Source organism: Durio zibethinus, chromosome 9 (genome assembly GCF_047325235.1).
Source record: "Durio zibethinus cultivar Kanyao isolate XHJ-2024 chromosome 9, ASM4732523v1, whole genome shotgun sequence".
In the NCBI taxonomy this organism is placed as follows: Eukaryota; Viridiplantae; Streptophyta; class Magnoliopsida; order Malvales; family Malvaceae; genus Durio; species Durio zibethinus.
In genome coordinates, this window is record NC_143170.1 from 1,852,963 (window position 1) to 1,877,920 (window position 24,958).

The 24,958-nt window shown below is 31.9% G+C and overlaps 3 protein-coding genes and 1 pseudogene across 8 annotated transcripts; 2 read left to right on the plus strand and 2 right to left on the minus strand.

Annotated features, from left to right (window-relative positions):
• The first annotated feature begins 1,663 nt into the window (after positions 1 to 1,663).
• Positions 1,664 to 5,923, plus strand: LOC111315080 (glycine cleavage system H protein, mitochondrial-like). Its single transcript, XM_022916699.2, has 4 exons — positions 1,664 to 1,835; positions 1,966 to 2,054; positions 5,383 to 5,553; positions 5,728 to 5,923. Exons 1-4 carry the CDS (start codon positions 1,745 to 1,747, stop codon positions 5,854 to 5,856), a joined length of 480 nt encoding a protein of 159 aa, XP_022772434.2. The 5' UTR covers positions 1,664 to 1,744; the 3' UTR covers positions 5,857 to 5,923.
• A 1,303-nt stretch (positions 5,924 to 7,226) lies between these two features.
• On the minus strand, positions 7,227 to 8,848 carry LOC111315071 (cocaine synthase pseudogene; annotated as a pseudogene). Its single transcript, XR_016344934.1, has one exon. The product of XR_016344934.1 is annotated as a cocaine synthase pseudogene (transcript).
• A 1,257-nt stretch (positions 8,849 to 10,105) lies between these two features.
• Positions 10,106 to 12,541, minus strand: LOC149516695 (uncharacterized). Of its 4 annotated transcripts, none has more exons than XM_089765339.1 (2): positions 12,400 to 12,541; positions 10,106 to 10,590 (listed from the first exon to the last, which is right to left on the minus strand). In XM_089765339.1, exon 2 carries the CDS (start codon positions 10,571 to 10,573, stop codon positions 10,319 to 10,321), a length of 255 nt encoding a protein of 84 aa, XP_089621465.1. In that variant the 5' UTR covers positions 10,574 to 10,590; positions 12,400 to 12,541; the 3' UTR covers positions 10,106 to 10,318. The 4 variants fall into 4 exon arrangements, with proteins under 4 accessions (XP_089621465.1, XP_089621466.1, XP_089621468.1 ...); XM_089765340.1 differs by lacking the exon at positions 12,400 to 12,541 and adding an exon at positions 12,013 to 12,315; XM_089765342.1 differs by lacking the exon at positions 12,400 to 12,541 and adding an exon at positions 11,200 to 11,224.
• A 6,599-nt stretch (positions 12,542 to 19,140) lies between these two features.
• LOC111304881 (protein NRT1/ PTR FAMILY 7.3-like) lies at positions 19,141 to 23,646 on the plus strand. Of its 2 annotated transcripts, none has more exons than XM_022901893.2 (5): positions 19,141 to 19,351; positions 19,671 to 19,791; positions 21,050 to 21,267; positions 21,422 to 21,981; positions 22,089 to 23,646. In XM_022901893.2, the coding sequence occupies exons 1-5, from the start codon at positions 19,325 to 19,327 to the stop codon at positions 22,957 to 22,959; spliced, it is 1,797 nt and encodes a 598-aa protein (XP_022757628.2). In that variant the 5' UTR covers positions 19,141 to 19,324; the 3' UTR covers positions 22,960 to 23,646. The 2 variants fall into 2 exon arrangements, with proteins under 2 accessions (XP_022757628.2, XP_089621469.1); XM_089765343.1 differs by having other exon boundaries at positions 19,236 to 19,351; positions 19,674 to 19,791.
• The last annotated feature ends 1,312 nt before the right edge of the window (positions 23,647 to 24,958 follow it).

A 24,958-nucleotide genomic window follows, 5' to 3' on the forward strand; every position in this document is an offset into this window, starting at 1 on the left:
TTTGCAAAAAAAGTATTGAAAGGTTCAATCATTAAAAAATTTAAGTTCCTAAGTTATTAGCAAAGCAACTAAGATCCTCCAACATATGTACCTTTGCATTAGTCCACTCCCAAAACAATTTCTTATTAATTTTATTATTGGGTTAGTTTAACACAACATGTTTAATTCATAGGTATTTTTAAAATAAGGACAATAATTAATTGGTTCTTGCCTCCACCAACAATAAATTCATAGACTATTTTATATTAAAGTTTATTTTTTAAAATTTTTTTATTTTACAAACAAGAATAAGAAAGTATCACAGTATCGTATATCTCACTTATTTTTTAATTATTATTTATTTTATTGTTAGTGAATACAATAATTTTTCTTATATATATATATATATATTTATTCCATGTTTAATTAATTAGTTATATGTAGCTTTGTGTTTAAGGAGCTGAAAATTAAATGTTTAGGTAAAATGACTAAACAATTAAAATAAGTGATTTGGAAGCTGAATCTCCGAAAGTGATAAATTTTTATTTACAACATCTTGAAGGTGAAAGCCTCAAAGTTCAAAATGGCTTGATTTTGAAGCAAATGTTTTTACTATTACAATATTTATTTATACTAACTGAAAACACCTTTAACTTTAATAATAACTAATTTTTTTTGTCAAATATAATAAGTAATTGACTCAACTCCAAAGCACTACTTTTCTTATTGGCCAAAACTTGTATTTTCCAACATCTTAGATACTTTTCTTGAGTATTTAATTGCACAACTAATTGGATTTTGGTTTTGGCTTATGACTTATCCTTCATGTCCTTCTCTCATGCATATATGATATATATTTTTTATTATTATTGTCGGGATTAAACCATAATTTTTAAATTATTTTTAAAATTAAAATTCAATATTCTACTAATACATGTTTGAAACATTGACAACTTAGTTTTTTTTTTTTTTCTTTGGGGTTAACTGCTAGTTGACTCGTGCTGGTTCAGATCACCAATCAAACACTTTGAATTTTTGTTCATTTAATATTGGTTACTACTTTTTCTTTTTCAAAGCTTTTTTTATGTCTAAACAATTAAAGATTGGAGAAGAAGAATCGTTTTAAAATGATACGATACAGAAATTTAGTGATTGAAAGGGAGTAGGTGAAGATATGGGGTCGAGTGCTTCCTACGAGAAAGAAAAGCAGCCATTGACTTAGTTTCTAGTACGTGCCGTCGAGGATCAATTGGAGTGCATTTACCACTAATAACACAATACATTTTTATATAAACAATTAGAGTTTATTAGAGTTTGGTACATGATTGTTTATATATAAAATAAATTAAAAAAAAAAAAACCCTTTAGCAGTTGAGACCTTGGTATTTCCATTTGGTACAAACAGTCAGCTTCTACTATTTATAGTCCGATTTGGATTGACATGATTGCATCCAAAAAAACCCACCCTCTTGACCAATGATTTTCATTTTTTCTAATCAAGTATGGCATTTGCATGCTAAATGTTGTTTGAAAAAGAGTTTATGATAACAGTAAAAGAAGGACAAGAAAATTCGTCACATGAAAGGGAAAACCGCAGCATGTTGTCATTGTTAGTCAGGTCTTAGGATGAGGCTTTCGATGCCTACCATTCATACAGGATAAAACCAGCCAGAAGCCATTCACCAACTTCTCTTTATTTCGTTGTCCGTATGGATTTGAAGCCAACCAAAGACAAAAGCCCATAAACAAAGAAGATAGCTATAACATGGCGCTGAGAATTTGGGCTTCTTCCACTGCCAGTGCACTCAAAATCTCTTGTGCCTCCAAAGGTCACCCCTCCAGATGCTTTTCCACCGGTACCCTTTTTCTTCTACTGTTTCATGTATCTGCTTTAGGGTCATGGGAGACTATTGGCATTTGATATCTTTTAGCCACTGTTTTGTGGAATTAAGGATTGTAATCTGGACAATGTGTTGGATTTTGTAGTTTTGGATGGGTTGAAATACGCCAATTCACATGAATGGGTGAAGCATGAAGGTTCAATGGCCACAATTGGCATCACTGACCATGCTCAGGTTATTCGCTTCTTTCTTCCCTTAACCATCAACTTTTTTCGCCTACTCATATTAGCCTGGAAAGATGCATGTTAATTAAGTGGTAATACACTATTATAATTTAGTAGAGATTATTGCTTGTCTGTATGAATTTGCTCTTGGAGGTGAAATCCTTCCTATGGCAATTTATTTTCTCACTTCTATTTAGAGGAGTCATTTATTTTCTTAAAAGTTATGTTGCTTCTGTTTAGAGGAGCAATTTATTTTAAAAGTTGTTGAGTCTCTGTTTAGAGTAGCTTTATTTATTTTAAAGTCGTTGAACCTTTGTTTAGAGAAGCTTTGTTTATTTTTCTAAAGTCGTTGAGCTTCTGATTAGAAGAGTTTTGATTATTTTTTTCAAATCCTCTGATTAGAGAAGCTTTATTTATTTTTTCAAAGTCGTTGAGCCTCTATTTAGAAGAGCTTTGTTCATGTTTTTAAAAGACGTTGAACCTCTGTTTAGAGGAGCTTTGATCAAAATTTTAACACAAAAAAAAGGGTCAAATGGAGTCTTGAATGGGTGTCTACGTTTTTGCACAATTCTTGTTTCACTGAAAATGTGTAAAAAGAAGCAACTGTAGACACCTAATTTGGTCCAGGCCCGGATTAATTGGGCTTGATCTAAATGGATAAACCCATTTGCATTTTTATTTATTATTTATTAATTATTATTATTATTTATTTATTAATATATATTGTTTTTATTATTTATTTATTAATATTTATTTATTTATTTATTAATTACCTATTAGTATATATATTTTTATCTTTTTTTTTAATTTTATCTTTTTCTTGATCAATTTTCGACTGAGAGATCAGAAAAAATTAGAATGAATTCTATCGTGAATATGGGACTAGAAGAGTCTAGATTGGATTCAAAGACTTGAATCCAAATCCTAGATGGAGTTGAGATTGATCAGAAACTCTTCTGATCAATCCCTATAAATAGGTCCATAAATCACCCAAAAAGCACACGGAGAAAGAAAGGAAAAACAAAAAAAGGCGTTATAAAGGTCAGAAGTAATCTTAAGAATTTTAGAAAAATTTTGGGAGTTTTTAGCGATTTTTTTTTATGAGAAATTTTTAGAAATTTCATATTCCGGTAAAATTTTTCGACGAACTTTAAATTTTTTGGTGACTTTTCCGACATCGGTTGAATTTTTTGACCAATTACCCAGTTTTTGGCGTACCATTTTCCAAAATCGATCAACTTTTCGATGAACTTCCGACGAATAACTCAAATTTCAGGAATATTTTTCAGAATCCGACAAGATTCAATCGGTGTTCTTGGGATTCTTTTAGAGAGAATGAGGAGAAAAAGGGATACGAGAGAGAGAGAGGGAAGAAAGCAATCCGTGACAAAACAGAGGTGGGAGTCTTTTATACCTAGCTAAAATGACGTCTTTTTGGCATTAGTAAAATCTAGAGGATTAGTACGTTTCTGTTCGGACGACCCGACCCGCAGCGCAACCTGCTTTCGATTCGAGTTCGACCTATACCTCAATCATCAAGTCGAACCGAGCTGAACCGTTTAAGCTGCACCAAGCCGAGCCATTTTCTGTCTCTTAAGCCAAGCCGAATCCAAGCCGAGTCGAGCCGTTCCAAAGTTTTTTTCTTTCTTTCTCATTTATTATTATTTTATTATTATTATTATTATTTATTTATTAGATTAAAATTATTTGGTATTTCTTATTTTATTTTTTTTAATGATTTTTCTACAATAAAATTCTAAAAACAAAAAAAAAAATTTTTTTAAAAGAAAGTTGATTGTATCAATTTCCTTTGAACACCAAAAAATATTTTTTTTTAAAGGAAAGTTGAAAGTATCAATTTCTCTGAAAAATAAAAGGCTAAAAAAAAGTATTTTGACGAAAAATTGAAAATATCAATTTTTCTTAAAGTACAATTTCTAAAATAAAATTTTCCAAAAAATACATTTTGAGAAAAAGTAAGAAGTACCAATTTTTCTTAAAAATAAAAATTATCAAGAAAAATATTTTAAGTAAAAGTTGAAAGTATCAATTTTTCTTGTACAAAAACAATAAGTTCTTTAAAAAAAAAAGATAAAAAGAAAAGGATTTGTATCAAAAAGTTGAATTATTATTCCTTTTTGTTTTGTTTTATTTTATTTCTTTTTCTTTTTTTCTTTTCTGATTTTTTTTAATGTTAAATAATTCGACGATGGAATCTTTGCAAGTGAAACAGTGATTTTTTTGCATACTCTTGAGGTAAAAAAATTTTCTTAATTTTATGCCAAAAGTATTGGAGTTAATTAAGAATAATTTTCAATAGTTAATTACTTGATAAAATTTTTAAGGTTTATCGGATAACACAAAATTAAGCTGGTACCATCTTTCGATGGGCATTGTGAAGGGGCTATAACCTTCTTCACAGGTAATCGAACTCTCGAATCCTGTTCTGGTTAATAGACCTGAAACTATTCTTTTAGGGACCCTTAGTTAAGCTTAGGTGTTCTTTAAATGGATAGATTCCTTAGGTGACCAATCGCACCTAAACAAAAAAAGATTGGTGGCAACTACTTAAGTCAATGTCTAGCGGTAGATCTCTGAATCTAGATGTTATGATAGTTAAAAGTATAAATGGAAATATATATTTTTTTATTCATAATATTTATTTGTATAAAAAATAAAAATTAAGCACCAACATTTCAAACTAGTGGATGATTGTTAGTAGTTTAGAATATGATGCATCTCATATTGGATAAAAATATTTAATTATTGATTAATAAAATTAATTTTTGTATTAATTTTATTCATATTTTAAATAATTATGTTTGAACAAAAATAATTATCATATAACAAATACTCATAACTATTTGAATATAAATAAATTATTATTCATAAAGGTCATGATTATATAAAAAGTCATAATCATTTGAATATAAATTTATTTTTATTCATTCATTATAAATAAATCTTTTAGTATAATTATTTTCACTACTTTTGATTGAAGAATTTAAAGTTTTATTGTATTTTAAATGTATAATTACCTTTAAAAAATATTTATCACATTTCAAAGTCAAATTTTTTTTTTATTATTTTTCTTCTTTTATTTATTTTTTTTAACAAAAATGGCATGACATGACATGTTTATAGAAATAATACATCATTGATACAGAATATACATAGACATGATTTCAGGACCCGATAGAATTCTACCTTTCAAGACCATACAAATGATAGCTTCATTTCTCTTTCCCTTTATGGGACAATGCAGTAGGGTATGTATACAATAGCTCATCAATCTATGGATTTAACTTACATTACATTACATGCTATATTGTTTACAGGACCATCTTGGAGAGGTAGTCTTCGTGGAGCTGCCAGAACCTGGTGGTTCAGTTAGCAAAGGCAAAGGCTTTGGAGCTGTGGAAAGTGTCAAAGCAACCAGTGATGTCAATTCCCCAATCTCTGGTGAAATCGTTGAGGTTAACTCCAAGCTTACTGAAGCTCCTGGCTTGGTAATTCTCTTATTCAACTATATCCAACTACTTTTCTTGATGCATAGAAACAATATATAGGGAAATAAATTAAATAGAAACACTTGTACTCTTGCCTTTGCTCCGCAAGGAAATACATAAAAGCATATATTTTACTTTGGCAACTCAGTTTAACATCTTAATATGTTATTGAAGGTCAATTCAAGCCCATATGAAGAAGGATGGATGATCAAGGTGAAGCCAAGTAGTCCATCAGAATTAGAATCCTTGATGGCTCCAAAGGAATACACCAAATTCTGCGAGGAAGAAGATGCTTCCCACTAAAACTTTGTACCGTATTTTACATCTTCTATATATGCCATTGACAAAGCTCCAACATTGCAAATTTGATCTGCCCTTTCTTATATATATATATATATATTTTAACAAAGATTTTCCTGCTTCTCTTTTATACATATGTTTTTTTTATCCCCATTGTCTTGCTTTCATATTCAAAATCTCAATATTTAGGTGATGTCTACAACAAAGGCTTTCGAAATTATAATTGGGGCCAAGGTATATATGCAGGCCTAGGCAGGCCCTGGCGTGTTCACAATTAAGCCTGGAAGACTACTTTGTTCGAATCTACTGATGTTTCTGTTCCTATTCAAGGAATCCATATTTGCTAAGAATCAAAAACTCAATCACTTTTTCTTTTTCTCTTGAATTTATTGCTGGCCTTGCTAACCATCTAGTTGCAAGTATTTATATCTGCAAATTACAATATTAAATAATACTTTTATATGTATCTATATTTTAAATTCTGCTTATTAAAAAGTTATAATATTAGTATATAAAAAATAAACTCATATATATATATATATAAGATTTAATAGTTAATGCACTGATAGTATATAATCATACAATGACACTTCATCAATAAATAAAATTAAAAGTAACCAAATCCTTAAAAACAAATATTAATAAGTTTATTTAAGAATATATTGTTAATTTCTTTTAACATGATTAAATATTTAAAATTTAAGGGTATTTATTTTTAAAAACTCTTTTAAGTTTTTTATAATTTGAAAGAATTTCAATTAGAATTTATTATGCGTTGATGTTAAGTCATTAATATTTTGACCATCATATCATCATTGTTCACATATGATTTCAAGATAAATCGATCACTTATTTAATTAATCATGTCATCATTCATGAGATATAAAAAGAAAAATCAAATCAAACATGTATAACTCTTTACTCTTTCCCTTCTTTGCTTTCTCTTGTTGTCTTCTTTCTCCAATATTATTTCTTACCTCTTCTTTATATGAAAATTTGGCTTTTTTGAGTGTGAAAATGGATACCAAATATTACCTCATTCCTTGTGAAGGTATGACATCGTCCAAGGAGCTCCACTTGCACCAAACCAAGAATTACATCGACAAATTTATTTATTGGTAGTTAGGTTTCTACTTTTTCCTTTACAATTCCTTTTCTTTTTTTTTTTTTTTTTAATTTTTTGTTGGGTTCTGTCAAATTTGCATCGGTACAGGGGGAAGATTTGGCGGAGATTGCAACAAGGTTTACAATGAGATATGGTGATGTCATAGACAACCAGGATCATCGATGGTACAAGGAAACTTCTCCATTTTTGGGTGTAATTTTGTATAAAGATTAGATCCCATTGACGGGACTTTTATTATACACATTAATTCCATGCAAATTTAATTTATTCTAATATTCCGTTCTTTTTTTGCTCAACAAAGACATCGTACAATCGATCGAAGCTTTTCAAATCATAGAAAAACAAAAAGGGTCAGAATCACACATTGCAGTGGGCAGAAAGCAAAAAATCAAGCATTAATGCTGGGGTTCAGAGTAGCATATTTCAGGAGCTCTTCATTTTGTTCAAATAAAGCCATTTCTTCTTCATCCAAAGTCAAGAGAGCTTCAATTCCATCACCGGATCGTGTGTCAGCCAAAGCAATTGTATTACTCACCATTTTGTTTATACTGACAAGCCATAGTGGCTTTCCCCACCCAAAATCAGTGTCATATAAGGGGAACCTGCACCAACTTGAACACTTGTAAACTGTCATTTCTCTGTTGTTTCTGAAGAATTCTCCTCTCTCTTTCAAGGCCCCCATGACCGCCAAAGGAGCCCCTTCGCCTCTGAACATATTTGCCGTGGTGTTATTGAATTCGTTGAAGGATTTTCTCATTTGAATCACTAGCTCATGTAGCTCCAAATCTTTTTCTTCTTTTGCAAGCACCATAAATGGCCATATAAAGTTCCCAAAAGCAGTGTCTGGTAGCGGAGGAGACATCCTTGTGCGCAAATTGACAGCTTGAAACAATGCTGTTGGCCCGACGGACCCTGTTTTTTGTTTCTTATTAGCCACCGCACATTTCCATATCAGAGCCAAAACCACCTCCACCCGAGAGGGATGGCTTTGCATCACTTCTCTAAATTCCTGATCGACTTTAGCCTTCAGTTCTGCAATCTTTGATTCACCGAAAACAAATCTCCTCATCACAAACTTTTCAGCATCAATATTAACACTTGAAGACATGGCAGAAAGCTGATCATTGGGTGCCAAAAACTTTTCTCCCATGAGATCAGGGGTCACGGGGTAACTCAATCCGTGACAAATCGATGACCAGCTCTGGAGGAGAGCGAGCAGAGCTGACATGTCAGCGAGCTTGTGAGTAAGAGAGAGACTAACAGCGACACCACCACAAGTAAAGCTAGTGATCCGAACGAGAAACATGGCACCATTGGACAATTCCGTGGTTTTGTGATCAGTAGTTGGTAGAAAATGATCCATCAGATTAAAGTCAGGTCGATTAAGGAACTCGGATAACTGGATGTTGACTTTGGATTCGACAAAGAAAGTACCCTCATCGTTACAATCAATAGTAGCAGCGTCCTTGAAACGTCCGCCCAGTGGGTAGAAGAGCGAGAGTGTTTTGGATATTGATTCTTGAAGGAGCTTGGATTTGTCGGAGAAGTCCTCAGCTATGGAATCAATGGTGTTATTAGAGGGGTAGAAGAAGGTCATGTTGCCATGGACGCCAGGGGTGAGTTGATCTAGAAGAGAAAGCTTGAAGGTTTTCAAGTGGGGAGGAGTTGGGTTGGAGGGTTTGATTGTTTGCCTGGAAACGATTTCAGACTTGATTTCCATCGTGTTTTGCTTCTAATGCCACTTGTTGCCCGCCTGGCCTGCGTTGTGATATAGAAGTAGGAAAGTGTTTGATTTCTTCGCCATGGAAACTTCTTTTATATAGATTTTCTCTTGCTCGAGCTAAGCCTCCAATTTCCTTGCATATCTCGCAATAAAAGTATTTAAAATTTTTTTATTTAAAAAATATATAATTTTTTTAAATTTCACACACGTAATATAACGCCTTTTAATTTATCATTTATCATTTATATTTTTATTTAATCATTTTTAATAAAAAAATTTATAAATTTTACTTAAAAAACTTCAGTTAAATATTTTCCAACTCAATAAACCATTCAATTTATTCTGGTCAATTGTTTTCCTTAAGCAAATTAATAATGTTGGTCGTTTTTTATGGATGGAATTATATAGAACTTGATCCCCTTTAAATTTAAAGTATTAATTTGATCTGATCCTCGTTGGTAATAGAAAAAATTACAAAGTACTCAATTAAAAATTTATAATTAACTTATGCAGTAGAAAAAGTTTATCCCATAAATTAGTGGGAAATTATGTACCAAGATATAGATATATTAATAATTGAGAGCTAAGTGTAATCAATTTTGACTAACCAAACCAAGTAAACAGCCCAGTAGTTTGCGATCAGACAACATTCTTCAATGTATATTTTGGATAAATTTGATAATTTAAAATATAGTATAATGAGATGATACGAGAATAATATATAAAAATATAAAAATAATACGAATTAAAATTTTATTAAAAATCATATATGAATTTAATAAAAATAAAAATATATTTTGTGTTTTTCGTGTTTACTTGAATTATGATATAATTTTCATATAAAACATAATATAAATATAAAAATTATCAATATTTTATATTATACAAATATACGAATTATTAAATTTAAACTTAATGGAATTCTCCTTAATAAAGTTTGCGGAGACCAAAGCCACATCATATGGATCTCGCTTGGCTTAAACAAATTCATGATGAACTTAACATGGCTGGTTAATTTCTTTTCCTATCAACTCTCTAATGGGTATAGGACTGACCATATGCAATACATTAAAAAAAAAAGAACAGAAAAAATTGAATACCTTCTGTTGCTTTTATTATTTCTCTTCTTTTGTTTAATTATTAGATAGCAGGAACATATCTCAACTTCTTTATTGGATTGTATGTTAAAATTCAACAGCCTAGAGCTGAGGATGTCTTCATGTGAAAAGGAACTCCGACCCAGAAGGCTTGCGGCCTTTATATCAAAGGCTCAATCAGATTTTGCTTAAATGAAACAAAGAAGAAAACCTCAACCGTAAGAACCAAACAAACAAATTCAGGAACATCCTGCACCTTGCAAAATCTATGGACACCAATTCAGGGTAAAGAAAAGGCAAGAAGAATGAACCAAGTAACTGCAAAATACATCTTTCACTTTAGCCCTAACATAGTCTGTAGAGAAATATGTTTTCCCTTATTTACATTGTTATGGGGAGAATCACACGCATAACAAACCAACATTAGGTGTAAAATCACATAACACTATAACATGAAGTTCTTCTAAACATCAACTGCCACTGTATGTTATAAAATTTCCCATTACAAATTTAGTACTGCTAGCCTACATGGTTCCCCAGCACAACTGGAGGCACTTGAGCATCCGGAGACTGTGCATTGGATATAGAAATCAGTTCAGACCTATATTTTTCAGCTTCATCAACATTTTCCACCACAGCCACACTTGTATCACCTACATTTTTAGATGCATGATCTGATTTCGGATCAGTATCTGGTACAGAATAAGATATTGCAATAAGTAACTCACGAGCTAGCTCCCGAGTAACTTTGTCAGAAGGTACTTTACTATCCATATAATGTCAATTTTCTCCTGCAATTGAAAACACAAAATTTAATCTCATTTTGATGAAAGGATAAAGAAATTCCACAAGTATAGGAACAGAATAGCGGATTACAGCAGAGATGAAGAACATCCACCATTAAATAGATTCCTGTAATTTGAAGCATCATTTTGGCCATTTAGTTACATTTAGAAAAGACACATTTCATATGTTGACCCAAAATAACATCAGAAGAAACAGTAAATTAGGAGTTAGGACAGCATAAGGAAACAACTGTATATGCAATGCTTGCATTTTTCAGGCTAGCAGGTGAATCCCATGGTCCTTTTATCAATGCAAATATACGACATTTCTTTCTCCCATCATCATCATCATCCTATTCCCCAGAGCTAGCAACTTATATATATTCACAGTATAATTCATTTGTATACCAAAAAACAAAGTATATTTTATAGGAATAAAAATTCATTTCCATGCTTCCTTCCAACCTATAATGTCTTTACAAACCAAACAATTAAAACAATTATTGGATTAGTCATTCTACATTTGCTAGCTAAGATTACATATATGAACAGAAGGAAGACATCTATAAGTCGTAAGCCCCTTAACTAGCTTTCTGACTTCATAGTTCAACATGCCTATTACTGTGCTATTTCTCTGTAAATCTCAACACTACCAAGTAGCAACCCAGAATGAGTCCAGCATCTCTTGCCTTTGATATACACTTAAAGAATCATCACCGCATAATCACATGTTTCATACAAACAAGAAACACCAAAACATTGGTCATACAGTCTATTAGCTAAAGTTAGGTATCATCAGATAACAAGTCCAGCCACACAAATTCATCATCAAGGTGTCAAGAGTGTAATAAAGAACTCGGACAACCAAAATTACTAGAATTCATAAGCATGAAACTTCAAATCAAGATTTTTTTTGGAAAACAATATCAAGGCAGCAAATAAATAAGGTTGCATTTGGCGACTTTAATTGAATTTAAAAGTAAGATTTGTATTTCAAATTTAGCATAAATTGCTTGATAGAGCAAATGTAAATATGACTCTCATGATAATTTTCAAATTCGCAGATTTGTTGGATCCCTATATAACAGTGAACTGACATACCTATTTGTGAATTCAAAAGTCATCTTCTTTTACTCTTTCAAATATATACCCATATCGGATCTTAATTAATTTATACAAAGTGTCCTAGTTTCATTTTCACAATTTACACAGCAAACTAAACCCAAATCCACACTCCCAAATTCATCTTCCCAAACATAGCAAGAACCTTCAGAAGAAATCATTCTAAGGGTCACATGCTATAGCTTTTCTTTATAGCAAACAACAGAATAAATTTCAATATATCCTGGAGTAAACTTCAAAAACAACAGATCAAAGAGCAATTCATTGATAAAAAGAACATAGGTTCAAATTCCCGGTAATACCCACCTCTATAATCCCATCAAGCTCTCGAATTTTCAGTCCCCAGGCCCTCCCTCCCCTTCAAAAAAAAAAAAAAAAAAACCTCCTTTCATTTTTCAACTCATAGCCCAAAAATAAGTATGACTATATTTTGATTAGCTAATTATTCAAGTCTTGGATAAAGAACGAACAAATATAGGGGTTCACAGAATTTAGAAACAAAAATTAGATTAAAAAAAAGCCTTTTTTTTGCCTATTCCTTAGGGTTTCCGATGAACCAACGGGAAAAAGCAGTTAAGATGATCACGGACCAAGGATCAGGTGATCCGCCAAAATTACAAAAATAATAGAAAAAAGCAGAAGAGAAATTATCTTAAGGGTGTAAATCGTAAAACAGAAAGCAAAATATCGTACCTTTTTGGCTGGTAAAAATGGATAATTTGACCGTGTCCGAAACAAGTCCGCCATTTTTCTTGTTAAATAGAAGTTTCTAGCCTCATTTTTTATATGAAATTACACTTATAACCCCACTTGATTAATAAACAATTAAGTACTTTTGAATTAAGAATAAAATATAATCTTCTTTGCTTTTTCCTATAAACGTTTATACTTTATTAATTAATTTTTTCTTTTAGGAAAATGAAAAAAAAAAAAATTTCAATGTGAAAAATCCATGTTTGCCTATTATTTTTTTTGTGTATTTTTTTTTAAAGAGGAAGGGATTTTATATACTTTGTTCAATACATCACTTTTTCAAATAAATTTATTTATCTTGGTCTGAACCGATTTATGTATGTTTGTCTATTTTTTTCTTGTGTGTTTTTTAGTTATATTTTTTACTTTATTGCTTTTCAATTTTTTTACAGTATTTTAATAGCCTTTTCTCTCTTTCCTAATAGATTAATATAATTTCTACACTAATTAGTTCAAATATTAGCAACTATTGCTCTTTTAAGTCTTAATTTTTTAAAATATGAAATTTAAATAAAATTTACTAACTAAAACCTTTACAAGTCTTTAAAAGGATATATATATTCCAATTACTAAAATGTAATCTTTCATTTTTTGAAAACCAAGATTTCTAAGATGGAAAATAACTAAGAATTTTGGGTTAAAACCCATGATTTTATAGCCCTTAAAAGGCCCACGAGCATGATACTGAGTCCGGCTCAAAAACTCTCTCGAATTCAACTCAAATGTTATCAAGCACTAAGCAATGGCAGCACTGAAGTTTTGGAACATTTTTTTTTTCATGGAAATGGTTGGAATGAAACATTTTGGAATACTGACTGATGACGAATTTTCCAGGCAGTAGAATTCTATATGTTGGGTTTTTGTTCGTTTGATTTGAGATTCCAATTGCTACAAAAAAGTTGAACCTAAAATCTTATTTTCTTCAATACACATTCCACCTCCTCTGATTCCTGATGCCAGGCAAAGTCACCATATTCTAAGCCAACTAGGAACATATATAGATGCCAACAATGATTAATCCTTTCTCATTAATAAGTTTGACATAAAGTAATTCCTGAAAATGCTAATTGATGACAATCAATGGAGTTGGCCTTCTGCAAGATCAGTAGACTTAGTAGATCCAATCAGCTATTTCTGGTTGTTCTCTATCCTGATTCTAACAGGCAGCAGGTAAACAGGTTTTTCTGGCTCAGTACTGCTTCTGGCATTTTTTACGGTTGCGAAGAGATCAGGCATAAACAATCAAAGGTGACTTGGCACAGTCATTTGGTTTCATTGTCCCAAGGCACTTTGTTATTGCTTGGATGGCAATATTAGACTGATGCAGAAATCATTTTTTTTTTTTCTCATCAGGTGTAGGCATGCAGCTTTTCTGCATCTTCCCAGATAACTAGAACAGTTGGTGACTGTAATTCTGAGCCTCAATGAACTACTGTTAACCCAAGGGGAAGTCTTCAGATTCTATTATTCTTAAGCTTGCCTGGTCAGCTCATCTAATATTTTATTCCGAATGAAAGAAAACAATAGGAAATTCGGAAGAATTCGTCTAAATTCTGTTGGCAAATACCTTTCATAACTGTATTCCTTGTCAGGATTGGGGTCTATAACAGTCGTCAGGTTAGTCCCATGTTTTTGTGAGCTGCTTTCTTGCAGTTTTGCTGCTTAATTTCTTTGGATGAATGAAATCAGCATTAATAAAAAAACATTTTATATATAGTTGAAGATTTAAATCTTCCTCTTTGAACAGATGATACATGTTTTTTTTTTTTTTTAAAGTCGAATATAGGAAAAATGATTAATTATGTTGAAATTGAATTTGTCACACTCATTAGTAAATATTACAAATATATTGAAATGTTTTCTAGTCTCCAACAAATACAAACTAACAAAAGGGTTGTAGTGGTAACTTAGTCAGGAGCTTTGTCCACATTTTAGGCTTGCTTTAGCCGATATCTAAGGATTGGTCTAAAGCCTAGTTGTAATAGAACTTCATAGTGGTTTTCTTCATCACCACAATTAATAGTGGAAGGTGAAGGAAAGTTAAAAGTTAATGTACACAAAATAGAAAACGATGGAGAGCAAAGAAAAATGCAGATGAATACGTGGAATCAAATTTTCCTAAGAAAAGCTGATAATAGAAACCACTCAATATCGATTGCTTGGTATTAATATGGAAAAGCGACCAAGAAAATTCTTTTGATGTGAAATTAGATAATAAAGTGAAAAAGATAAAAGAAGAGATAGTTTCTTGGGTTTCTTTTATCTAATGTATCTGCATTAACAACGTTGATAAGTGGATTGAAAAAGAGAGGTTTTTATTCATTCTCTTAGCGTTGTTATATATAGATATATGATTGGAACTTGAAGAATACTTTGCTTTATGCCCTTTGCAAATGGAAATGGAAATCAAATGACAAAATGAGAGTTTCTATATTTGCTTTATTTGGGTTTTTTTTTTTTTTTTTGTCTTAACCATGGATCAAAAACATTAACCAAAATTGAACCCTAGTTATCCCAAGGAAATGTTGCCCTTGGTATATTTATACATGGAATATGATTAACCATGGTTTAAGGGTTTTTTTCTTAAATGTATAATTAAAAAGAAAAGAAATTTCACATGTATTATGTACAACTAAACCAATAAGGAATGATATTTATACGCTATTAATGCATTGAATATTAACCAAGAACATGTCCTTGAGGCTTGAGCTATTATTTGCAAGGTCAGAGAAATCATGATTTATCAAATATTAAGTAGTATATATCTATCATGCATACATATATATATATATACGTACATACATATATATGTATATAATTATATATGAATTTCATCTCTAAAAATTATAGAAGATGAAAAGAAAAGAAAAGTTTTGTATTAAATTTTGAGTAAAACATTTTGGTTCTAACTAAAACTTTTTCTCTTGAAAAGTAATTAAATTTCCTCAAAAACTATATTTTTTTACTCATGGAATAGGAGATAGGGGATGAAGATGGTGAGGTTCGAATTCTCATCTTATATATATTTTTAAGCTTTTTTAAGTATTAGGTAAAAAAACTGAAAACTTAACAATTATATTTTTAAAATCAATATATATATATATATATATATATATATGAGAACAAGAGGTATATAACTTTGAATAAAACAAGATATATATGTGTAATACAGTAAAACTACATGAAAAAAATTAAAAAAAAGTTTACAGTCAGATTTTGGGTTTTTCCAATATTAAATTATATCTATCACTTTTTTCTAATACATGGATCTTTAAATGAGCTAATATTTGGTGCACTAATAATTTATAAGTGCTATAAATGGTCAATCAATTATACGATGACATCTTATTAATGAATAAAATTAAAAATAATTAGATTTTTAAAAATAAATATTAATAAAATTTTTTTAAATTTAATTAATTGTTTAAAGTAATTTATTTTTAAAAATCTGACTATTTTTTAATTTTACTCATCATATCAGCTGATTTATAGCATCTGATTCAGAGGAAGATAAACAATTAAAATATATATACATGGCAGATATATACTAAATATTTGATAAATGATGATTTCTATGACCTAACAAATAATAGCTCAGGCCTCAAGGGCATGCTCTTAGTTCTTGCCTCCATCTGATCGGTAGCAAAGTCAAGTCCTTGTCTACATGTTAATTTTAAACCAAATATAATTATGTAGAGAATAAAATTACAGATTGTGTTTCCTTTTATGGTTAAAGGGAGCTGTATCCAAATTAATATAGATTTTGCTGATGGAAGAATAGCATGCGCAGTTTTTAGTGCTCAAAATCCATTATCTGATCATCATCTCATATATCCAGCAGCTGCTTCAGTTTCAGTGCACCCTGGACAGATTGATCATAGCTTCTCTCCTTTCATCAACCAACTAATTATAAAGTTCTAGCATATTCAAGGGAAGGAGGAGGAGTCAATCTTAATAAACTTGTGGTGTTAATCGGGTCAATGTTTTCTATATATCCAAGCCTAGTGGCTAGAATATTTAGCATGATTAATCTGAGGAATGTCTATAATCCCATCATTTACAGTTAATATGACCTAAAAAATCATACAAGGAAATCAATATTAGCCTCAATCTATTGGCGAATTAATCCTTTTGATCTCATCATAATAATCTGGATATCATCAATGACATAATCCCACCATAAAATGAGAGAAGAAAGATCGAAAAAGATGATTCCTTAAAACATATATGGTGGTGAATATTTGACTTGACAGATGCAAAAATTGTTAAGGGTTGATAAACGAATTGTGAGATAATAAAAGATTGACAAAATCCTTATATATGGTGAAAACAGGTGGATGCACCCAAAAAAAAAAACAAAGAAGGGAGTTAATTAGAAAAAAAATAACTTCCATAGCTGGGGGCACCACACAGCTGCAACCAATGATATCTTAGAAATATGCTTATAAACAAGGATGAAATCAGGTCACTGTCTGCCTCAATACCAGCTGATGATTGATCATCAAATCTCTTATACAAATGAATGGATATTTCAATTAATTTGGTAGCGACGTTGATGTATTTAGAAAAATTAAATAAGTGGAATCTGACTCTTAGACTGAATTATTTTTTTCTTAAATTGTTATTACAAAAGCTGGTGAGATGACCTTGGCATGCCTGTATATGATCATGATAAGCCACACCTTTGTTTATAAAAATTAAAACAACCTTTTTAGCCTGGCAAACGTGTGTCTGTGCAAGAAAATCAGAGTAGAATTTATGGTTTCGTCATTGATAAGTTAGTGCATTGGGACAGAAATACGAGCAATTGCATTTCACTATCAGATTTCAACCTTGGCATTTACCTGTAAAATGAACTCTGTGGTGGGGAATGAATGATTTTTTTTTTTTTCAAAATTGCCTTTTTCTGCCTATATTATATATGTTGGTGGATTTGTGCTGGAACTTTGTGAACCAAAGGAAAAAAAAATTTTGTTTAGAACAATGAGATGCAAATAATCCCACTACCATGGCCTGGATTGTGACACAGTTTTTGTCATTTACCTGTGTCATGCAGCACTGCTAATGGAGCCCCCAGACATTAATTTGAAGAAAATGGTATTCACCAAAAAAATTTGTCTGTTTTCTCTTTTCCTTTTCCATTACTATGTGGAATTAAGGGTTGTTAGGTCATGGCTAACAGTTGTTTTCCTTGATATGACTTCTTTTTTTTTTACAAAAAATAAACCTTTTTGTGAAAAAATTAAGTGATTAGGGAAAAGATTAGGACTTATATGTATCGAAGATTTATGGAATCAGGAAAACATGACGGAAGTGAACATCAAAATCTTTATCATGAGCTGTAACATTAATGTCCATGGTCGATTGTTGCTGCCATTAGCTTCGATAAAGGTTGTGTGCGTGGCTCCAACAAAACTTGATACATATTAACCAAGAAATCAATTATAATGTTGAAAGATTTAGTAAATTGACTCGAATCATTATTATTTGTTTAAATCCAAAATAATAAACTTATCTGAAATTAATATTATAAATAGAGAAGTCATCAATGACCGTAAAATTTTTAAATTTCATTATCAAAATTAATAGAGTGATATATATCCTTTAAAACGGAACAAAAGAAATTAAGCTTTAGCAAGTTGGGCACATATGCACATAGAGTTGTGTTTCTTAAAATTGAAGAGAATATTTCTGTACATACAGCATATATAAAAATCGTTTAATCTTACTTTATGTGTATCTGTTTAATACTTTTTTGAAAAATTCTTATAAAACTGGAAAAACCTGAGATGGAGCTTGATCGGAATGTTTTTGTTCTGTATCATCGTAGCTAAGGGAAGAATCTGAAGCCTAAAACGACATAACCCTTGTCTGCCCTATGTTGTTCTTAGTCTTAAAACGCGCATGTGAGTTGACAGTGGTCACAAACATCAATTTAGAATCAAATATGTAAAATTTGCAATTTAATTAAGGTCAGCGATATGCAATCTTACATTACATTCTTCTTATCAAAATATTCCATATTTTGTTTCTTAATTCCATGTTTCATCTCAGGAAAAAAAAAGAAAAAGAAAATAAAGATAGCCTCGAAATAATATTTCTAAATTCCATTATTCTTCGATCCTCATGGATTATTCTTATACAAAGAGCTTTTATCATCCGTTGGAAAAGAATAAGGATTAGTTCAGCAGAATATTAAGGACGTCAAGAGAATGTCTGCTGATTAACAACTTGAGGTCTAGAAGTCTTAAAACAATTTGTGTTATCTTCAAATATTTCGATAAATTTATATTTAATATGTTATTAATAAATAAATTTTATATATTATTAATGAATCAAATGATATTATTTTATTAATTTATGTATTCTCTTGAGTGAGATATAATCATTTGTGTTTTAATATTGCACTAAAACTTGTTGGAAACCATTCGAGGTAACTGTCTCTATCTGTCAATATCAAATCAAACAAAATGAGAGACACATCATGGATATTGGAAGGGACCCAAAAGGAAATAATCACATATTTGTTCTTCACCATTAATCAACTATTGGAGAAAAATAATATATCTTAGACAACCCCCAAATCCAAAGGAAAAAAATTTTTCGTTCCACATCAATGTCACTCTAGCTTTACACGTTACATGATATAATTTATATTTTCTCTTGATGATTTGACAATGTGGGAGTCCCTTCTTTTTTCATACAATCTCCACCGTTCAAATCACCCTTCCATCCTCTATTTATTCAGCTTCCTCTGCTTGTTATTCCCCCAAACTTTCCCTAGTCATCATCTTCTTTCTTCTTCACAACCTTGTTCCCCTGCTCTCATCCTCATTGCACCACAAAATTTCTCTTTTTCTCATCAATGGATTGCTTGGAGGTGTGTAAGGAGGTTAGTAAGGAGCTACCCCTATTTTCTTCTCTTTACCACAAAAATGGAGTTTCATCTCTTCTCTTTTTGCCTCCTTTTTTTCCATATCAAACATCATCTTTTGCTAAGTAAAAGATGAGCAACAAATAAAGAAAAATTTTCGTTATTAGCTGATACAAAGACATACGCATTAATTCATGCAATGTTAATATTATTACAATCCTTTTTCTTCTCTTTTCTCTATGATATTTTAATATATATTGATGTTATCATAATGGAAAATGATTTATTTGCTCTATCTTTTGTTTTTCTGGTTTCCCTAAAAAAAAAAAAAAAACAGCAGGGGAAGTTGAAAGTGGAACAAGGAGAAGCATCCACTCAAGATGGAACTATTGATTGGCATGGACGCCCTGCAATCAAAGCAAAATCTGGACAATGGACTGCTGGAATTGTCATTCTTTGTAAGCTTCAAAATTCGCCACTAAATAAATTAGAGTAAATAACAATAAGGTTGTTTTCTACTTTTATATGTATATATATATATGTATGTATGTATGCATGTATATATATATATATATATATATGTGTGTGTATATATATTGTTACGAAATATCATATATATAGTTTGCATAGAAAAGAAAAGGAAAGAGAAAAAGAATTTATGTTTTTAGAGCCTTCTATAGGATATGCTATCAAAGGGGAGAATTGAGGGAGGGAGCTGAGGTTTTCAGCTCCCAGAGAGGGAGAAAAACACGATAGAAATGAAGAAACGTGTAAGATTTTGGAAGTGAAAACCAAACCCAAGTGTTGAAGAAGCTGTGTCGCACGTGTCATTAGGAGCCAAGAGACGAGGGTGTTTGGATTTTTGACAGTTTCGCTGTCGTAAACTAAATTACATGCAGAGGTAAAGGAAGACAGAAGTTGCAACCAAGGGAAAGATATCGGTGACACGTATCAACCCCTCGTGATTTTGCATGACGTGGGTTCTTGCCACGTGTCTCCTGTCAATAACATACAAAAAGTTCCCAGCTGCCTCTATTCCACTCCTTTCCAAATTCCACACTACCATGTTGAATCTAGATAGATCAAAGAGAGAAATGAAAAATGAAATTTGAATTCTTCTAGTTTTAATTTTTATTAAACATAATACAGAGCACAACCACTAAAATAATTAATTATTAGACTTTATTCATGCAAAAAACAAAACATGAAATAAAAAATATATATTATATATAATTTGCCACTAACAATAATAGGTTAATGAATTGACAAATCACTTTAAAAGACTTTTAACCACATGAATTACTTAGAATGAACATGGACATGTTTCGAATAGCCTTTTTTCTTTTGGTGTGTGTTTGGGTTTCATGGATTGTTTATTTTAGCTCTAAGCTTTCGTGGCTAGATATGTACTTTTCAAGTTGCTAAATTTGTGACACCAATGCACTTGAATAGTGAAAATTCAGTATGAAAGAAGCTTAAACCTTAAAGAACATGGTTCAAACCAGATTCTTTTTTTTTTTTTGGAACATGAGATGAAAATAATTCACTTGCACATGATTAGTTGGGTGTTTGATCTTGACTGATAAACTTTGGCCATGAGATCTGACTGTCTATAATTGAATCATAGAAGAGGTTTTGAAAGCAACCGTTTTAGGATTCATTCCTGAACCTAGCTCGTTAATGTTTCTATTTATTTATTTTTCATGAATTAACCAGTGAACCAAGGTCTGGCAACCCTAGCATTCTTTGGGGTTGGGGTGAACTTGGTGCTTTTCCTGACGAGAGTGCTGGGGCAAAATAATGCTGATGCTGCTAATAATGTCAGCAAATGGACTGGAACTGTCTACATTTTTTCCCTGGTTGGTGCTTTCCTCAGCGATTCCTACTGGGGAAGACACAAAACCTGTGCCATCTTTCAAGTCATCTTTGTTATTGTAAGTAACTAATCTCTCAACCTCTCATCCTTTCTATTCCAGGGCTTCCCTAGGATATTTGCATAAGTTTAGTACAAGACAGAGTAAAATCATTTGGTCCTGATCTTGCAACTGCTTTCTAATTGTGTATGCCTTCAAACATCCCTAATCGCAGGGTTTGGTGTCGCTATCGCTATCATCATATTTCTTGATCAGACCAAGAGGCTGCGGGAATCAACAAACGCCATGCAGGTCACATTCAGGCTTGGAAATTACGCTATTTTACCTCTCCATTTACCTAGTTGCACTAGGAAATGGAGGGTATCAACCTAACATTGCTACATTTGGGGCTGATCAGTTTGATGAAGAAGACCAAAAGGAAGGGCACTCCAAGGTGGCCTTTTTTAGCTTCTTCTACCTAGCTTTGAACCTGGGCTCCCTTTTCTCCAACACCATTTTGGGGTATTTTGAGGATGAAGGGATGTGGGCACTTGGATTCTGGGTGTCTACTGGCTCCGCCTTTGCAGCACTTGTTTTGTTTCTGGCAGGAACTACCAGGTACAGGCACTTCAAACCAAGCGGAAATCCTCTCTCCAGGTTCTCTCAAGTCCTAGTAGCTGCAACAAAGAAATGCAGCATTGATATGCCACCAGACGCAGACGACTTGTATGATGTGGATGGAAATGATTCTTCTATGAATGGCAACAGAAAGATTCTCCACTCTGATGAATTCAAGTAAATATTAAAGCATAATCCAAGCTTGAAATTAAACCCATTGCAAGATTATATAGCTAATCAAAAGATAAATTACATAATGATAATTTTTAATTGATCTTGTATAGGTTCTTGGACAGAGCAGCATACATAACTACAAGGGATGTTGATGACCGGAAGAAGGGCATTTACAGCCCATGGCGTCTCTGCCCAGTTACACAAGTGGAAGAAGTTAAATGCATACTAAGACTCCTCCCAATTTGGCTCTGCACCATAATTTACTCGGTGGTCTTCACACAAATGGCCTCCATCTTCGTTGAGCAAGGTGCTGCGATGAAAACTACCATTTCAAATTTCCGGATTCCTCCAGCAAGCATGTCCAGCTTTGATATTCTCAGTGTGGCACTTTTCATATTTCTTTACCGACGAGTTCTTGATCCACTGGTGGGCAGGATAAGAAAAAAGAACTCCAGGGGACTTACCGAACTTCAGAGGATGGGCATTGGCCTTGTTATAGCCATATTGGCAATGGTTTCTGCTGGAATAGTGGAATGCTACAGACTAAAGTATGCCGATAAAGATTGCACCCATTGTGAAGGCTCAAGCACCTTAAGCATCTTTTGGCAAGTTCCCCAATACGCATTTGTAGGAGCATCTGAAGTTTTTATGTATGTCGGTCAGCTGGAGTTTTTCAATGCACAGACGCCGGATGGATTGAAAAGCTTTGGCAGTGCCCTTTGCATGACATCAATATCACTAGGGAACTACGTTAGTAGCTTGCTTGTGACCATGGTTATGAGGATCTCAACTGAAGATCACATGCCAGGATGGATCCCAGGCAATCTCAACAAGGGTCACCTAGATAGGTTTTACTTCCTCTTAGCTGGCCTAACAATAGTTGACTTGGTTGTCTATGTAGCATGTGCCCGGTGGTACAAGAGTATCAAGCTGGAAGGAAAAACTGCAGAAAATGATGAGCAAGTTAGCTTCAAAGTCTAATTTACATCCATGCTAAAACGTACAAACTAAGCAGTATATATTAGAACAATAATGAGGAATTGGATACAGGGAAGTCACCAGTTCTTTGCTGAGAGTTTGTCGAAAGAAAAGTTGATATTCTAGGACTGTTTTTCCTCTCAACTCTCTTAAAATCTCATCATTAACACAGTTTTCTGTCCTAGATGTTGAGTCAGAGAGCACATAGAGGCGCGTATTAACATGTGTTCCTAGGCTGTTCTAATTGGATAGTTGTATCTCTTTGTAAATGGCAGTGTGTTCTCTGAAGAAGAGAGTTGCTCTCTTGGACAATAATGAAAGTGCCCTTCTCCTCCTAGCTAACCAAAGTTTGGTTATAGAAATTAAGCTGGATGACAAACAGGCACAGGAAATCTTGCAAGCAAATGCATCCAAAGGTGAGTAAGCCTGTCATATATCGGCAGAGTAATGGGAGGCTGTGTTCCACTTCCGAGGTTACTTTATATTAGGACACCTTCAAGTACTTCAGACATTCAACAGAAATAAGGGAAAGAAGCTGTTCCAGCTTACATGGAATTGGTTCAGGGGAAAGCTATATTAAGGATTCAAGTCGAGCATAAAACTCATCAAGTTTATCATAACATATTAACATGTTACCCAAGTGAGAACTTGTTTGTGATTACAACTAGAATGCCATTGGATGCTTTTGCTACATCTGAATTATTTTATAAACAAAAATTTCCTGTGAATAACTAGATTTTGTGTTTTCAATTTCCTTTGCCCAAAAAATCTAATTATTAATTGGGCATAAATTACAACAATGTAATAAAACTAAAGTCATGTGTAGACACTCTAATCTGTCTAGGGTTCTATTTGTTGTTGTTAATTAAAAAATAAATAAAGGAAAAATGAAAAAATGAAAGGGAAAATCAGTGGTTAGATTTGTGTATAACTTGAATTGAAGAGTTTGAGGTGAATTGTTTGAGTTTGAGTTGAATTAAAGTTTGAAGGTAGAATTTAAAAGAAATTGGAAGTATTTACGAGTAGAGGGTTCTTTGGATCAAAACTCTATAAATATATATATATATCCATGGCAAGCAAAAAAATATACACAAAGAAAGGCAGAGAGAGACACACACAGATCAACAAAAAAAAAAAAAGCACAGGCACAGAAAGGCAGAAAAAAAGGCATACACAAAAGTAGCAAAAAATTTTAGAGAAATCTTTGTTTTGAAAAGAAGATTTGTAATTTTTTTTTTGAAAAATTTTCTAAAAAATTTTTAGATTTTGATGAAATTTTTTGGCGAAACTTGCACTTTCAGTGAAAATTCTCCATATTTCGATGCACTTTCCCAGTTTCTAAGGAGTATTTCAGAGAAACTTGAAGTTTCCATTGCCGTTTTCTGGAATGATTGAATTTTTTGATCGACGTTCAGCCAATCCTAGAGAGAGGTAAGAGAAGCAGCCAACTAGAGAGAGAGACAATGAGGAAAAGTGAGGTAGAAAAAAATTTTGCCTTTTATATTCAAGCTTAAACAATAGCGTTTTGGAAGTTTAGTTCACCTAGGATCCACTTGTTTTGTAAGTAGGAGGTCCGACCTAAGCGCTCGACCTGCTTTGACTCACCTCTCTGTCTTTGGCTCAAGCTGAGCCGAGCTGTTCCAGTCATTTCCCTTTTTTACAATCGAGCTGCACCTTCGAGCCACAAGCCAAGTTGTTTCTGTTTTGGTATTTATTTTATTTATTTATTTTCAAAATATTTTTGTATGATTAAATTAGAGATTTAAAAAAAATTAATATTTTTTTTTAGAATAAATAATAATTATCAAATGATGAAATTTTGATAAATTTTAAATTGTAAATTTTTATAAAATTCTTAGGTGAGAAATTTTTTTAAATTTGTCCAAAATAGTGGAATAATTTAAATAAAGTTTCAATAATAATAATAATAATTAATATTTATTTTCAATTCAAAAAAATAAAAAAAATTTATAAAAATTTTTGAATTAAATACTAATTACCT

What these genes read in the sequence shown, in the direction of transcription:
- LOC111315080 (XM_022916699.2), top strand. Translation starts at nt 1,745, where the DNA reads ATGGCGCTGAGAATTTGGGCTTCTTCCACTGCCAGTGCACTCAAAATC. An exon ending in CTCCAGATGCTTTTCCACCG is followed by an intron (nt 1,836 to 1,965) that starts GTACCCTTTTTC and finishes TGGATTTTGTAG; the next exon opens with TTTTGGATGGGTTGAAATAC. An exon ending in TTACTGAAGCTCCTGGCTTG is followed by an intron (nt 5,554 to 5,727) that starts GTAATTCTCTTA and finishes ATGTTATTGAAG; the next exon opens with GTCAATTCAAGCCCATATGA.
- LOC149516695 (XM_089765339.1), bottom strand. Translation starts at nt 10,573, where the DNA reads ATGGATAGTAAAGTACCTTCTGACAAAGTTACTCGGGAGCTAGCTCGT.
- LOC111304881 (XM_022901893.2), top strand. Translation starts at nt 19,325, where the DNA reads ATGGATTGCTTGGAGGTGTGTAAGGAG. An exon ending in GCTTGGAGGTGTGTAAGGAG is followed by an intron (nt 19,352 to 19,670) that starts GTTAGTAAGGAG and finishes AAAAAAAAACAG; the next exon opens with CAGGGGAAGTTGAAAGTGGA. An exon ending in CTCCACTCTGATGAATTCAA is followed by an intron (nt 21,982 to 22,088) that starts GTAAATATTAAA and finishes GATCTTGTATAG; the next exon opens with GTTCTTGGACAGAGCAGCAT.